Genomic DNA, 17,580 nt, shown 5'->3' on the forward strand with positions numbered 1-17,580 from the left:
TGCTTTCGCAACAGCTAATGGGGATCCTAATAAAATACCAAAGAAGTAGTTAGCCTTATGAAGAGTTGAGGTTGGGCTGAAAGGGAGTTGTCACAAACAGAAATCATAAAAAAGACTGCTTCATTAGATGTCAAAGGGGTTTCCTTTGTAGCAGCTATAGTGAGTTTCCCTTTCTAGTATTATTTCTTTCAGAATTCCCTCAGAGGGATATAGGATTTAAGTTGTACTAGCAGGAGTGATACCTGCCTTTAGCGTGCTAATGCTGTTTCCCCTGGTGGATAGCTCTCTGTGGAGAGATGCTTAGCTCGCTGACCTCAATCCACACACGCTGCATGGAGCGGAAAGACACACGGCCCAGAGGCCAAGCCTAGAGCAGCACACACACAGCGCGTGTGGTGCCAACACACAGGCACACTGTGCACACACGGACGCACACAGACACACACACGCTGACACATGAACACAAGCACAGTACGAACACACATGCACACAGCGCACACACGGATGTGTATACATGCACACACTCACACACGCAAAGCGTGCACAAGCACACGCTGACAAATGAACACATGTATTTTGGGTTTTACAATCTATATGCATGGCTCACCTTTACACTATTCATTCTACACTATACACACACACAGTCTGCTTTTGGCTGTCTGTCCCTGATGTGGTGTAGTTTTCATTCTCAGGGAGCTGACACATAATATGGTTCCAGTCCAGTTTGTTGTGGATGCCCCCCGCTGCTTCCCACAAATGGCTCCCAGGCAGGGCCTGTGTACAGGGCTGGCTTCTGAATGACACTGTTTGGCTGCAGTGTCTTCACCACCACTACATATTGCTTGCCATGCCAGCCCCACCCCCTTCCAGTTGTGTCAGTATCACTCTCCTGCCCTGTCTATCTTTCCTCAGGTTTAATTGAGCACCGGCACACACACAGGAGCAGGCACGCACACACAAACACACACACCACATCCAGCTGATGTTCAGGAGGGATTATGCAGTGTGTAGGAGATGTTGAATTGAGTTGACTGGGAGACCTGGGTCAGGGGGTAATCAGTAGGCCCGGACGATACCAGCGGATTTAACTTCTTTATGAAAACAGGCCTGATATTGGAACCAAACATTATTATGTTGTCATCCAGAGTCACATTTATTTTCCAAACTATAGCACATCATATTTTATATACAGCAGGTTTTTAAAATACCAAACACTTCGGTCTGCTTCGTGTTTAAATTTTTGCCATGGAAATAAATATTGAGATACTGTTATCGTCCCGGCCCTAGTAATCAGATTACATGGGTTAGGGTTAGGGTCAGTGAGTGGGGTGATGGAGGGGTTATGGAGGCTCCAGACGACCTCTGGGTTCAGGGAACAATGGTCTCACCCAGTGGGGGTTCCACATAAATACAGCATAGACCAAGAGTAAAATAAACACAATACAGAATGACTGATTGACTGCTGCTCTATGACATCAATACATGCATGATATGAATGCACCAATTTTTTATGTCGCTCTGGATAAGAGCGTCTGCTAAATGATGTAAATGTAAATATAGAGGAGGTTAAATTGCTGCTGCTATGTCAAGTTAGGATTCTGCCTTCTCTGTCATTAAGGGGAAGATTTATGCTGGAATCTAGAGCCATGTGCACTGGTTTGATGGCTCGGTCTCTAGACTCAGTTTCATTGGACAGGTGTGAAGAACTACACTGAACAAAAATAAATGCAACATGTAAAGTGTTGGTCCCATGTTTCATGAGCTGAAATAAAATATCCCTGAAATGTTAGTGAGCATTTCTCCTTTGCCAAGATAATCCATCCACCTGACAGGTGTTACATATCAAGAAGCTGATTAAACAGAATAATCATTACATAGGTGCACCTTGTTCTGGGGATAATAAAAGGCCACCAAAGCTGTTGTGCAGTTTTGTCACACAACACAGTGCCACAGATGTCAAGTTGAGGCAGTGTGCAATTGGCATGCTGACTGCAGGAATGTCCACCAAAGCTGTTGCCAGAAAATTGAATGTTCCTTTATCTACCATAAGCCACCTCCAACGTCATTTTAGAGAAACCGGCCTCACAACTTCAGACCACGGCGACTTGTGGGCGAGCGGTTTGCTGATTTCAACGTTGTGAACAGAGTGTCCCATGGTGGCGGTGGGGTTATGGTATGGGCAGGCATAAGCTACGGACAACAAACATCATTGCATTTTATCCCGATAGCGTGATGAGATCCTGAGGCACGTTGTCGTGCCATTCATCCACCACCATCACCTCATGTTTCAGCATGATAATGCATGGCCCCATGTCGCAAGGATCTGTACACAATTCCTGGAAGCTGTAAATGTCCCAGTTCTTCCATGGCCTGCATACTCAACAGACATGTCACCCATTGAGCATGTTTGGGATGCTCTGGATTGACGTGTACGACAGCATGTTCCAGTTCCCGCCAATATCCAGCAACATCGCACAGCCCACACAGAGGAGTGGGGCAACTTTCCACAGCAAATGGTGGTCATACCAGATATTGACTGGTTTTCTGATCAACGCCCCTACTTTTTTTTTTTAAGGTGTCTTTGACCAACGGATGCATATCTGTATTCTCAGTCATGTAAAATCCATAGATTAGGGCCTAATGAATTGATTTCAATTGACTGATTTCCTTATATGAAATGTAACTCAGTAAAATCGTTGAAATAGTTGCATGTTGCGTTTTATATTTTTGTTCAGTATATATTGATCTGATTGCTCAGTTAGATATAACCTGTCTTACCTGTCTCTAGCTATAGATAAAGAAGGTATCCTACAGCTACACTCTTATCTTGTCTGTAGATCATTGGGGTGATGTACAGCAGGGCTATGATCTGGTAGTTCAATCTTCTCTCTCCCTCTCCCTCCCCACCCTACCTCCTCTCACTCTCTCTCCCTCCCTCTCCCTCTCCACCCTACCTCCTCTCACTCTCTCTCCTCCCTCTCTTTCTCCACCCTACCTCCTCTCACTCTCTCTCCTCCCTCTCTCTCTCTGTGTAGATAATGAAGGAGGTGTGTCGGGCTCTGGGCAACGCAGCAGCTGATGACAGTAAGCTGTTGCTGCTCAGTGCTGTGGGGAGTGTCTTCTGCAGTGGCCTGGACCCATCCTACCTGATAGGACGCCTCTCCACAGACCGCAGGAAAGAGAGCAGCCGCATTGCTGACGCTGTACGGTAAGAGAGGAACAAAGGCTATAGACACAAACACAGAAACAACACATGATTGCCATTATACAACGGGTGGGTCTAATCCTGAATGCTGATTGGTTAAAACCGCATTCCAGCCGGTGTCTATTCCACAAGTTGCCACCAGCTAAATAAATGAAGTTAAAATGCCTATTTACACTGTTCCACCTGACTGCGCAATCCACTGTCTCATCAACCTAGTCAGGCACTTTATAAACTTGATCTCCACTATAAAAAGCATCTAGACATTATCTCACATTTCTTTTAGACTAACATTTAGTTTTCAACAGCGGAGATTTGTATAAACCTTGCTGTCTGTCTCCGACATTTGCAACATTGTTTCAATATTCAAATTCGATCTCCTGCTGTCCCATAGTATTGAACTTGTCGGGACGAGACAGACAGGCAGGCAGCGTTTCTCAGCCAGTCGAAATCATGAATCAACTGGCATCATTTTTATGGATATATACGAAAAAAGGTCCACTGAAAAAAGGTCAAATGAAACGCAGCTAATTTGCAGTCTTTCCAGCTTCAGTTTGAAGTGATTGTGTTAGCTGTGTTGTTGGCTAGCTCCTCTGTCTGAACAACAGTGTGCTGTCGAGTGAGCACATTCTCTATGCCAGGCGAAATCGTTCCTCATTAGCTCATTGTTATGAATGTATCCAAATAAATGTCACAAGAAAACAGCTTAAACAAATGCAAATGCAGCTACTTTGCTGTTATTCTGGCGGAACCTTTTGACGTGACTGTAAATTAGCCGTAGTTGGCTAGCTAGCAAGCAAGGGATAAGAACGTTGCCAGCCAGTATGGCATTGGAACGTTTACAATGAACGACTGGGTCGCGTCCAGAGATACAGAACAAAAAGAACGAACGACTGGGTCGCGTCTATATCTTGTGGAAGGATGAAATAGTAAGAATAAATTATATGTCAATCATTATTTGAATATGTTGGTAACCCGTTGTATAAAAGTGATAATGCCCTCGAAGCCGGTGTTTGTTGGATATATTGGCACGGTTTGTCTGCCCTCAACGAATATATCCAAAAAACACTGGCTTCTCGTCATTATCACTTAATTATCCACCTAAACAAGGCTACAGCAGGAACAGGGAACACGGCACACATACACACACACGCTTACCTAGATATCTCTTACCATTAGAATGCATTGACCAAGATACATTATCTTAGCGCACTGGAAGATAATTTTGCTTATTTTAACGGGAAAAAAAGGCTTGATACAAGTGGGGTAAGATAAATGATCTTATTTCAAGATATTTGATCTTAATAAGACATCTTACCAAGATAAATTATCTTAGTGCACTGGCAGATCATTTTGCTTACTTTAAACTGCTTGCCCTGATTCGCCTAAAGCAGAATAAGCTCAAAGACACACTCATATTATACTGTATAGTTTATACTCACTGTTTTGTGTCTCCTCTCCCAGGGACTTTGTGCTTGCGTTTATCCACTTTAAGAAGCCCATCGTGGTGGCCATCAACGGGCCTGCCCTGGGCCTGGGGGCCTCTATCCTGCCCCTATGTGACGTGGTGTGGGCCAGCGAGCGGGCCTGGTTCCAAACGCCCTGTGCCGCTCTCCGCCTCACCCCCTCCGGCTGCTCCTCCTACACCTTCCCCCAGATCCTTGGAGTGGCTCTGGTGAGTCTGGTTGCCTGGTCCCCTGTGCAGGTTTTTTTTCCCAGCTCTGCAGTAAAACACGATTCGATGTTTTACATTTACATTACCTTGTTGTACATAAAACAATTGATTCCTCCCTGTCTCCGCCTCTCACCCTGACAGACCAATGAGATGCTGTTCTGCGGGAGGAAGCTTACGGCACAGGAAGCCTGCAGCCGGGGCCTGGTGTCACAGGTCTTCTGGCCAACCACGTTCAACCAGGAAGTGATGCTGCGCGTAAAGGAGATGGCCACCTGCAGTGCTATGGTAGGCTTTTCTGACATAGAGATAGTCATGTAGAGCTGGCATTCTATATCCCAAGCCTTGCGCTAGGAACTTGCCTGGAGCATTGGTCTGTAAATTGAATAAAACTCTTAGATAATATTATCTAACCACAAACAGAAACCACATAAGTGAAAAGTGCAATATACAGTGGGGAGAAAAAGTATTTGATACACTGCTGATTTTGCAGGTTTTCCTACTTACAAAGCATGTAGAGGTCTGTAATTTTTATCATAGGTACACTTCAACTGTGAGAGACGGAATCTAAAACAAAAATCCAGAAAATCACATTGTATGATTTTAAAGTAATTAATTTGCATTTTATTGCATGACATAAGTATTTGATACATCAGAAAAGCAGAACTTAATATTTGGTACAGAAACCTTTGTTTGCAATTAAAGAGATCATACGTTTCCTGTAGGTCTTGACCAGGTTTGCACACACTGCAGCAGGGATTTTGGCCCACTCCTCCATACAGACCTTCTCCAGATCCTTCAGGTTTCGGGGCTGTCGCTGGGCAATACGGACTTTCAGCTCCCTCCAAAGATTTTCTATTGGGTTCAGGTCTGGAGACTGGCTAGGCCACTCCAGGACCTTGAGATGCTTCTTACGGAGGCACTCCTTAGTTGCCTTGGCTGTGTGTTTCAGGTTGTTGTCATGCTGGAAGACCCAGCCACGACCCATCTTCAATGCTCTTACTGAGGGAAGGAGGTTGTTGGCCAAGATCTCGCGATACATGGCCCCATCCATCTTCCCCTCAATACGGTGCAGTTGTCCTGTCCCCTTTACAGAAAAGCATCCCCAAAGAATGATGTTTCCACCTCCATGCTTCACGGTTGGGATGGTGTTCTTGGGGTTGTACTCATCCTTCTTCTTCCTCCAAACACGGCGAGTGGAGTTTAGACCAAAAAGCTCTATTTTTGTCTCATCAGACCACATGACCTTCTCCCATTCCTCCTCTGGATCATCCAGATGGTCATTGGCAAACTTCAGACGGGCCTGGACATGCGCTGGCTTGAGCAGGGGGACCTTGCGTGCGCTGCAGGATTTTAATCCATGACGGCGTAGTGTGTTACTAGTGGTTTTCTTTGAGACTGTGGTCCCAGCTCTCTTCAGGTCATTGACCAGGTCCTGCCGTGTAGTTCTGGGCTGATCCCTCACCTTCCTCATGATCATTGATGCCCCACGAGGTGAGATCTTGCATGGAGCCCCAGAACGAGGGTGATTGACCGTCATCTTGAACTTCTTCCATTTTCTAATAATTGCGCCAACAGTTGTTGCCTTCTCACCAAGCTGCTTGCCTATTGTCCTGTAGCCCATCCCAGCCTTGTGCAGGTCTACAATTTTATCCCTGATGTCCTTACACAGCTCTCTGGTCTTGGCCATTGTGGAGAGGTTGGAGTCTGTTTGATTGAGTGTGTGGACAGGTGTCTTTTATACAGGTAACGAGTTCAAACAGGTGCAGTTAATACAGGTAATGAGTGGAGAACAGGAGGGCTTCTTAAAGAAAAACTAACAGGTCTGTGAGAGCCGGAATTCTTACTGGTTGGTAGGTGATCAAATACTTATGTCATGCAAGAAAATGCAAATTAATTACTTAAAAATCATACAATGTGATTTTCTGGATTTTTGTTTTAGATTCCGCCTCTCACGGTTGAAGTGTACCTATGATAAAAAATGATAGACCTCTACATGCTTTGTAAGTAGGAAAACCTGCAAAATTGGCAGTGTAACAAATACTTGTTCTCCCCACTGTATATACACAGTGCTATGAAAAAGTATTTGCCACCTTTCTAATTTTCTCTACTTTTGCATATTTGTGGTACTGAATGTTATCAGATCTTCAACCAAAACCTAATATTAGATAAAGGGAACATAAGTGAACAAATAACACAACAATTAAATGTTTATTTCATTTATTTCATGAACAAAGTTATGCAACACTCAATTCCCCTGTGTGAAAAAGTAATTGCCCCCTTAACTAATTGCCCCCCATAACTGATTGTGCCACCTTTAGCTGCAATGACTCCAACCAAATGCTTCCTGTAGTTGTTGATCAGTCTCTCACGTCGCTGTGGAGGAATTTTGGCCCACTCTTCCATGCAGAACTGCTTTAACTCAGTGACGTGTGGGTTTTCAAGCATGAACTGCTCATTTCAAGTCCTGCCACAACATCTCAATTGGGATTAGGTCTGGACATTGACTAGGCCATTCCAAAACTTCCAATTTGTTGCTTTTTAGCAATTTTCATGTAGACTTGATTGTGTGTTTTGGATGATATACTTTTTCATAGCACTGTATATATATGTATGTGCATGGGTTCTGTAACTAATACAGTACAATGCTGCCAGATCAAGGGTGTGAAAATGAAGGGCCTCGATCTATGAAGCAGGCCACCTCTTACTCTCTGTTTGTCCCTGTGTGTGGAAGGTTCTGGAAGAGTCTAAATGCCTGGTGCGGAGCATCTTGAAGTCGGTCCTGGAGGAGGTGAACGAGAAAGAGTGTCAGATGCTCAAACAGCTGTGGTGCTCCACCAAGGGACTGGATGCGCTCTTCAGCTACCTGCAGAACAAGGTGTATGATAACTGACCTCTGACCTGTGACCTCTCACTTCCACGCACCTGCAGAACTGGGCCACGAGATCTGGTCTTCAGTTACCTACTGAGCAACATCCCTGAAGATATAGGGCTTTGGTCTTCAGTTACCAACAGTCTTCTTTAACAACCAGCAGAGCGCAGTTTGCCAGTCTCCGAGGCCTTAGCTCCGCTCGTCAACATCTGGGCCTGCAGAGCACCATCATCAATGGGTTTTTTACTTTGGTCATCCCTCAACTTCCCTGCCTGTAAGAGGGGATCCACAAGGCCTACTGTTTTCTCTCCTGTGGGTCAAGCATCACCTTCTGGAGAGGATTGATGTGTAGGATTCATTCTGCATTCATATTGGCTGGCTGGGAGTCTAGTCAACCCCTTCCTGAGGAAGCATTGACCTGGAACAGGAAGCCATGACACTGAACAAGGCTCTTCAGGAAATGGAGGCACAGCGCCAGAATGTTGTGTGAGTGCTGGAGGCAAAAGAGCTCATCTGATGGCTAATGTCATTGTTCAATTATTTATTTGAAAATGTATTTAGATTTTATCCTAAATGCAAAAAAAAGATACCAAGTGTATATATTTTCCATTAGTCTGCTGTTTTTTTTTGTATCTTGCTCTAGTCTTTCTGTTTTGAGGTGGTGGGTCCACCTGGGCTCTGAGGTGTAGTGAAAATCAAAGCTATGCTTGAGATCAGAGTAGAACACAGATTTTCTCACCTTACATTCCATCCTCTCGTTATGGACAGAGTTGGACAGTGCAGTAACCCTGGCCAAAGATCCATTGAATTAGGTGTGGTGTAACTGGAGTGCCACTGGGGAAGAGTTAGAGGTAATGCCCAATGATACACACCCATAAGTGGGAAGTCACTGTGAATGGGCAGTGTTGACAGTGAACTCTTTCTGGATTTATAAAGACCGTTTTGTGATGCTCTCTTGGAAGTGTTTATTCAATTGCTTGTATTTGGTTTGTCAGTAAGGGTGTGTTTGACCTCTGATTGATTGTGGATGTGTAGAAGGGCCCTCTTTGACCACGACCAGCACTCTCATAGAGAACCAGAGCTGTCTGATTGCATCTTTTCATTTGAATGTGGACACTGTTGATAGATCAACAGGAGACCTCTCCCTGGCAAATGAGAGAGAGAGAGAGAGAGAGAGAGAGAGAGAGAGAGCATCATAATCATATCAGCAGCAACATGTGCACCGTCATCATTATCATCAAGGTACATATATGACATGTATTACAGTGCAAAGGTGTATCGGGGGTGGTTCGCTGAACTACTCTTCTGTGTTGACTAACCTTGCCTGAGACCTGAAGACTTATTTTGGCTCCCAGAGCTAATGCCCTGCCTTTAGCTCAGTGGGCTACTGCAGTATTGAATCGTGAAGACGACCAGGGTTTGTATCCATTGATTATAAAGGCATGTATATTACATTGTAAAGAGTGTGGTTATGATATTTGGACAGATAATTATTTTGATATTACCTTGCAATCGGTTATTAGTGAGACATTGTGTATTTTTGTAAAGCACAGAAAGATTATGTTTTGTCCCAAAGTAATCACTGCACTTTTTGTCTGTTGGCTGTCTGTGTTGTGAAGATGCAGTAGTAGTGCAGCTGAAGCAGATAATACCTGCATGTGATGATGGCTTCAGGAAATGGGAAATATATATCTACATATATTGTATGTATGGATATCTATTTTTGGTTTACCCAATAATGAAATGTAGTTTTGTGGAAATTGTTTTGTATAATTCAGGAAATTGTCAATTTTTTGCAGTCGTACACATATATGAACCATGTAGCTGGTATATTGTGTAACTAACTATATGTAACTATATGCATGTACAATATTGTAGATACATGTCTTGCCTGTCAAAATACTTTACATTTCAGGGTATGTTTTGTGTTGCCATAGTAAGCAATGTTAGAAATCTTGCACAATTATTATTTGTATTTATTTAAAGTTAGTGCTCAAGTTCCCCTTCGGGCTGCAGTGGCATAATATTTCCCTTTCCCCAGAGGCACCTCTTTCCCTCTTATCTTCTGTTCCAGATTTTCTCAGTAAATGGCTTTTTTCCCTAGATCTGCCCTGTGTGATAATAGTGACACAACAAACACACACAAAAATGGTTACATGTAGCATAATTATTTTTAAAGGCTGTTGATAACCACTTTATGCAAAACTTTGAAACATTTAAAGTAATATTGCTATTAACAGCTCTGACAAATCAAAGCTCTATCAATTTCTAATCAACCATTCCCGATTATATTTGAGTAACAATTTACCTGAATTTCCCTAATTGATTTGTTTGTGTGTTGATCAGTGTATTGTTAAAGTATAGTGTAAGATAAAATGTATATTAATATATTCAAGATTTGAGTTTTGCCTGTACATCTCCCCAACCTGGTCTCAGAGCATTTCGTATAATTCTTTATGTAAATGTATACACTTCATTTAGTATGATATGTTACTTTCGTATGGTATGTATTCATTTGTGGATGTCCATCACCCATTTCGTATGATATGTTACGGAATTGCTCAACTTAATATATGTTATGAATTCTAGCTAGCTGGCTAACATTAGCCTGGGTTAGTATTAGGGGTTAAGGTAAGGGTTGAGTGTAGGAGTTATTTTAAAGGGTTAAGGCCAGGGTTAGGATTAGGGGAAGGCTTAGCTAAAAGGGTTAGGGGAAGGGTTAGCTAACATGCTAAGTAGAGCAAAGTAGCTCAAAAGTAGTAATTAGATGAAAGGTTGCTAATTAGCTAAAATGCTAAACTTTACCTTGATGAGATTCAAACTCGCAACCTTGGGGTTGCTAGACATTCGCATTATACACCAACCCATCCACCCCGACCAACCACCCTACTTTCATTTTTGCCTTAAGTAACCATCTGTCTTATCTAACCATACCAAACGTAACATATCATTCTAATTTGTACCTTGGTTTACATTTACTATGTTACGTATAGTCTGAGACCAGGCTGCTCTCCCAGGACCCAAATACAGTAATAATATAATATAATATGCCATTTAGCAGACACTTTTATCCAAAGCGATTTACAGTCATGCGTGCATACATTTTTTGTGTGTATGGGTGGTCCCGGGGATCGAACCCACTACCTTGGCGTTATAAGCGCCGTGCTCTACCAGCTGAGCTACAGAGGACCACAACATTGTGTTTGAATTATGCATTTAAACATTTGAAGTAAAACATTTATATTTATAATTAATTTGTGGAGGACTTACCCTTGAATATTATGTGTTTAGGTTTGGTTTGTAAACTCCTATCATCTCCATATTATGTTTCGATGCATCTTCCAAGCATTTACAAACCTATAGCATGTTGAGTTTCTACTCCTTTCTCTAGTCTAAAATCACACCTCGGGGTGCCTTAGAAGTTGTATATTTTGTCTGTAGGATGCTGTATCCATACGTTGTGAGAGTTTGGAGGTCGAGCTGCTTTGAATAAACTATGACATTAATTTAAACATGGTGTTTTTGTTGTGTATTTAAAAACAGTTTTGTCATCATGTCCTACTTACTTGCTTTTTGTTTGCTGAATTTGTATAGTATCAATGTCCTTGTTTGGATAAAAGCACACATAATTTGGCTCAGATAAATATATTGTAGGCAAAACTAAAAGAGCATCCATCTGTCCTTAGACTCCTCTCCATTGAAACACACCACATAAAATAAACATGAATGGGTTACTCCTCTATGGCACTCTCACGTATAACCCTCTTCAGCATTTTTTTCAGTCACTCTGCTTTCCAGAAATGACTGGGGGCCTAATGCTAAACCGCTGTGAGTCATCCAGACAGGAAGAGCAGGGGTGGATGTTTGCTCTGAATGAAATATTACAATGTTCCACACAATTACCTAGTGGCATTCATTCAACATTTAGGCAATACCAACCATGGCTTTGTCTCTGTAGCATTTAATTATGCATAATTAAGATCTAATGATCAATTAACATTTACAAAGTGCATGGTATTCCTAGTGCTAACTGCTGTATAGATGGTCATTGTAGTATGTTTCTCTGGAAGATCCACTGAGCTTATGGATGTCCAGATGCTTCCCCTCTGTGTTCGGACACACACACACACACACTGGGTGGGAGCCAGACTGTTCGTTTGACTGAAGTGCCAGACCAATAACAATCGACCACAGCAGAGAATAGCCCTCAGGTGAGTCAAAACGGCCTGCTTTGAAAAGGCCTTATTTACTGTGATAACACATGCAGTAGATTGTTCAGGCTGAATGGAAGCTGGATATGAACAACCCTCTTAAGCGTCCGTTGAGGACTTGGGTGAATAAGACTGTGAGTATGACACTGATACATTTGTAAATGAATGAAATGTCCTGTGAGCTTGGAGCTTTCACCTATAAGTAAAGCATCTGTTGACTACCCATATGAAAATAACATCAAGGCAATTCTGTGTTTTGGTACACTTTATTCAATAGGAATACAGTGTTCATTCTACATTGTCATCCCCCAGACAGAAACGCAGACAATTTAAAACAATTATTTTGTTAACCACTTTCAATATGCAATCAACCATGATTGCATGGGGATGGGGTAGCAGTCCTCGAAACAGACCCCCCATATGAGCTCTGAACACTGAGTAGCGAAATGATCACAGGACCCTTTCTCTCTCCATCATCCACCACTGTCTATGACAATCCACCCCACCCAACACTATTCAACACACATACTGAAACTGACATTATGAGAGATCTCTTGTGGCCAGATGTCCAGGCAGTAAGGTAGGCTTCCATTGGTAGGCCCCCGTAAGTCCCCAGTCATCCAATACCCAGTCCCTGTGCCCCTTCCTGGAGCATTGGCTCAGCCAGTTCTGCAACTCAGAAGTCCTCCTTAGGGCCGTCTTTCAGCCTCTGTCTCATCTCTTTAGCATGCTGTTTGCTTGTCTCCCTCTTTGCAATTCGCTGTTGATCAGAAAGAGAAACACACACACATTGTCGAAAATACCAAAGTGCTCCCATCAATGAAATATGACAATAGTAGTCATCTGGTGAGGCATCCCTTTTGAATTAAAACCAAATTGCTGGTAGTCCTCACCTCGTCCTTCAAACAAGCCCTCATGGCACGGTCCATATCATTGCAATGGCCAAAGAACTTCTTGACATTGTGCTGAGGATGAGACATTAATGTTTTTGACAGATAAGAGTGTAGCTATACTTGACTGCTCCTACACATTAGTTCAGAACAGCTACAGTGTAGAGCAATACAGTAGATCTTTCAGATGGAGGTCTATGTGAGACATGTTCTTAGACGCAGTTGAGAAATTCCACCTCAAAAAGCACAAGAAAGAGGATTGACACCCACCATCTCAGATTGTTCTGAAGTCGTTTCTGTAGTTAGAAACAGGTTAGATTAGCACTCCTGAAACATGACTTTGTTGAAATATAATTTGATCTCTGAGAAATTAAGCTAATTGATTCCACCCTAATTGGCCATTTTAATTTATAGGATTAATATATTCTTCAGTAAATGTATACTGAACAAAAATATACACGCAACATGTAAAGTGTTGGTCCCATGTTTCATGAGGTGAAATAAAAGATCACAGAAATGTGTTTTGCTCCTTTGCCAAGATAATCCATCCACCTGACAGGTGTGGCATTTCAAGAAGCTGATTAAACGGCATGATCATTACACAGGTGCACCTTGTGCTGGGGACAATAAAAGGCCACTCTAAAATGTGCAGTTTTGTCACACAACACAATGCCATAGATGTCAAGTTTTGAGGGTGTGTGCAATTGGCATGCTGAGTGCAGGAATGTCCACCAAAGCTGTTGCCAGAGAATTTAATGTTCATTTCTCTACCATAAGCCGCTTCCAATGTCGTTTTAGAGAATTTGGCAGTACTTCCAACCAGCCTCACAACCGCAGACCACGTGTAACCATGCCAGCCCAGGACCTCCACATCCGGCTTCTTGACCTGCGGCATCGTCTGAGACCAGCCACCCGGACAGCTGATGAAACGGATAAGTATTTCTGTCTGTAATAAAGCCCTTTTGTGGTGAAAAACTCATTCTGATTGGCTGGTCCTGGCTCCCCAGTGGGAGGGCCTATGCCCTCCCAGGCCCACCCATGGCTGTGCCCCTGCCCATTCATGTGAAATCCATAGATTAGGGCCTAATGAATTTATTTCAATTGAATGATTTCCTTATAAATTATGAACTGTAACTCAGTAAAATCAATGAAATTGTTGCATGTTGTGTTTATATTTTTGTTCAGTATAGTACCTAACATCCGATTTGGACCATAACTCTTCCTAGCAATGAGTAAGACATGAGAAATCCAATACCATTATCAAAAGACACCCACGGACCCCCCACGTCAATTCCACCCCAACAACCAGTATACAGTATCAGTTCTCTATGTCTGACAAGTAGTATGGAGCTGATGCTTGGAGTATTGCTTCTTCAACCTTTGTAATGTATTCCCTGTAATGTTTTTTTTTTCCTCATTCAGAGAAATTAGCCATTGAAGTCGCTTGCATTATTTAACATAAATTAGTGTGAAAATACCAGCTTTTGCCCACTAGATGCCGCTGTTCCTGCTACTGTCACCACACCCTTTTATCCATTTTGCTGGTCTCATGTGTTTATTAAATCGATCACAACATGTTCTTTGCAACTTTGGGTAGAAAACCAATATATTTTGCTCATGTTGAAAATAAATTGTATGGTCATCCTCACAATTCAAGCCAGTCCTCCATGAAAGCAATTCCGTTTGTCCTTCTCTTAGGCTTAATTTGTGTCCAGGAAACGGCCCCTCTGTGTGTGATTTATTCCCTTCAAAAAAGGTCTGGGTTAGTTAGACCATTCCTGGAGAACAAGCAAACCATTAGGCTACAGCAGATCTAATTGTTTAAATGTTATGGTCTCATGGTCTTCAATGGTAAAAGTCCCAAACACACACTGTATAGTGGTTTACCCAAACACATTTTACATTTACATTACATTTTAGTCATTTAGCAGACGCTCTTATCCAGAGCGACTTACAGTTAGTGCATACATTATTTTCTTATTTTTCATACTGGCCACCCGTGGGAATCGAACCCACAACCTTGGCGTTGCAAACGCCATGCTCTACCAACTGAGCTACATCCCTCCCTCCCCTACCATGAGCAAAAGCTATTGGTTTTCAACCCTAAATTCTAAAGAAAATGTTGTGATCCATTTAAAGGTCCAATGCAGCTGTTTTTATATCAATATCAAATAATTTCTGGGTACCAATTAAGTACCTTACTGTGGTTGTTTTCCATTCAAATGGTCAAAATGAAACAAAAATAGCTTCTTAGCAAAGAGCACTTTCTCAAGCCAGAATTTAGCTAGGATTGTCTGGGAGTGGTCTGAGTGGGGAGGGGAAAACTAGCTGTTATTGGCAGAGAGGTTTGGAACTCTTTCTTAAAACTCCATCCCACCAAAACAAGCTGAAATATCAGGCGGTCTTTTCAAACAGCTCTTACACTAAAAGGGCATTATCATTTGTTTCACAATTTCACAGTATTATTCCAACCTCAGTGTGGAAATATATATAAAACACAGGAAAATCACATCTTTGACTGCACTGGGCCTTTGATTAGAACCACAAGAGACCAGCAAAAACGGATAAAAGGGTGTGGTGGCAGTAGCAGGAACAGCGGCATCTAGTGGGCAAAACCTGGTACTTTGACACGAATTTATGCTAAATAATGCAAGCGACTTCAATGGATAACTTCTCTAAACGGGGAAAAACTATCACCAAATTCACAGGGAATACAATACAAAGGGTGAAGTAGCAATACTCCAAGCCACAGCTCCATACTACTTGTGAGACACAGAAATCTGATAGTGTATACTGGTTGTTGGGGTGGGGTTGGCCTGGGGTGTGGTGGGTCCGTGGGTGGCTTTTGACCACTTTCTTGGATTCCTTATGCCTTAAGCAATGGTAGGAGAAGTTTGATCCAAATTGGATGTTGGGTACTATATTTGTTGAATATTATGTGAATCCTATAAATTAAAAGGGCCTATTTAGGAGCAATCAATTAGCTTAATTTCTCAGAGATCAAATTAAATTTCAACAAAATAATGTTTCAGGAATGCTAATCGTATCTGATTCTAACTACAGAAGCAATTTCAGAACTATCTGAGACGGTGGGTGTCATGGCTTGCTGAAATGACATGGAATGACCCAGTCTATGGTTCTCAGGTAAGTATACAATATCTTACCTCCATGTGGCACTGCTTCAGCAGGTTTATCAGTATGTTGCACTCGTCCGTGTGCAGGTGAGGCGACAGATCAGGGTGCATTCTGAGTTAGGGCTTACCACTCAAACAATACTGGAAAGACAAACAAACAATACAAACCATGTTTGTGACTACAATGTATGCTTAAAATTACTATTTGGGTTTCTGTAATGAGTGTCTACTCTAAGGATACTCCATCCACCCAGTCCCTCTCCATCCTGCAAACTCATGTTGATGATCCGTTTTCTGTTTACACTTACCTGTAATGAGAGAGAAGACAGGTGTAAAACACAGGTGGGCAGTTTAAAACTAATACAAGCCCAGGTAAAGACATGGATAGTATTGCCTGTGTGGGTGTATGAAGGACAGACAGAGTACCAGGCACAATGAGGAGTGGCTATTGTCATAAGAGCCCATCCTTTCATCCAGATGAATCTCAAATCTGTGATTGCCAAAATGTATGCACTCACTAACTGTAAGTCGCTCTGGATAAGAGCGTCTGCTAAAATGACAAAAAATAAAATGGTATTTCAGCCTCTACTTTAACAAATAGGCTAGTAGTTGGCAGCGTTGTTGTTAACAGTCATAAAGTTGTGGTTGTTTAGAGATGGACTTTGTTACATATTCGGTTGAAATAGACTAAAATGTGTTTGCGGCAAAGGGGCCAAGGAAACAAAAATGGTTAAATTGAATGATACTAGCTAGTTAGATACAGACTGTTCTAGCTACAGTACAACTCACACACTGGTAGCTAGTACAGTAGCTACCAAAATAGACTGGAATTACCTTAAAAGCTGTGAATAGAATAAGGTAGCTAGTTGAATAAAGATATTACCAGTTCAGTTGGGATATCATTAGGATATCAATCTTCCAGGAGTAGAATATCTCGTTGATAGCAAGTTGACCAAATGTAGCTAGCTGCCAATGGCTAGCGAGATATACCACTTAAGGGCAAATGTAACGTTATTTCAACACCTTGTTTAACTCCTATTACTGCCAGGTTACTGTCGATGTATTTACATCTAGCTAGCTACAGTACAAATCTTTGAAAATGTGTTTAACATTTCAGACATAGCATTCAATTGTAAACCTAGTTATTTATTGATAAAGGGAGGACATTCTGATAGCACGCTAGCTAGCTACACTTATCTCACCCTATCGTAACAGCAAAGACAGTACACTCTGTGGGAAATGATAACCTGATTGACATTACAGCAGCAAATCAACACTTGCTCCCGTTGGATGGTGGTCCAATCACATTAATTGTTGATTACATGTGGGCGGGTACTCCCTCAACGTGCACACAGCAAATAAATCCAGTCATTGCACAACTGGAACATAAAACACATTTTATTTACATATCTCAACGTATGCATCATAGCTACATCATTATATGTAATTAATCCTAAACACTGTGCATCTATGCCGCTCCAGCAGACGGCGCCATCGCATCGGGCAGTGGAAAGACAATACATTTACAAAATCCCAGATCTTAGTTTCTATTTATTTTGTTTTGAACGTTTTTGATTTAATTTAGGCCGATCTTAAACC

At 42.1% G+C, this 17,580-nt stretch overlaps 2 protein-coding genes across 2 annotated transcripts in view; one reads left to right on the top strand and one right to left on the bottom strand.

Annotated features, from left to right (window-relative positions):
• LOC311128354 (chromodomain Y-like protein 2) overlaps positions 1-11,252 on the top strand; it is a 59,205-nt gene extending 47,953 nt beyond the window's left edge. Inside the window, exons 4-7 of the mRNA XM_084160466.1 lie at positions 3,036-3,208; positions 4,667-4,877; positions 5,019-5,162; positions 7,609-11,252. Coding sequence (XP_084016592.1) covers positions 3,036-3,208; positions 4,667-4,877; positions 5,019-5,162; positions 7,609-7,767 — 687 coding nt within the window. The 3' untranslated portion in view covers positions 7,768-11,252. The remainder of the gene's footprint in view (positions 1-3,035; positions 3,209-4,666; positions 4,878-5,018; positions 5,163-7,608) is intronic.
• A 952-nt stretch (positions 11,253-12,204) lies between these two features.
• Positions 12,205-17,210, bottom strand: LOC311128335 (COX assembly mitochondrial protein 2 homolog). The gene is made up of 4 exons (XM_084160444.1): positions 16,865-17,210; positions 16,012-16,122; positions 12,851-12,922; positions 12,205-12,717 (listed from the first exon to the last, which is right to left on the bottom strand). Exons 2-4 carry the CDS (start codon positions 16,090-16,092, stop codon positions 12,634-12,636), a joined length of 237 nt encoding a protein of 78 aa, XP_084016570.1. The 5' UTR covers positions 16,093-16,122; positions 16,865-17,210; the 3' UTR covers positions 12,205-12,633.
• Between the last annotated feature and the right edge of the window lie 370 nt (positions 17,211-17,580).

This window comes from Coregonus lavaretus, assembly GCF_964263955.1.
Source record: "Coregonus lavaretus genome assembly, chromosome: 4".
Taxonomy (NCBI): Eukaryota; Metazoa; Chordata; class Actinopteri; order Salmoniformes; family Salmonidae; genus Coregonus; species Coregonus lavaretus.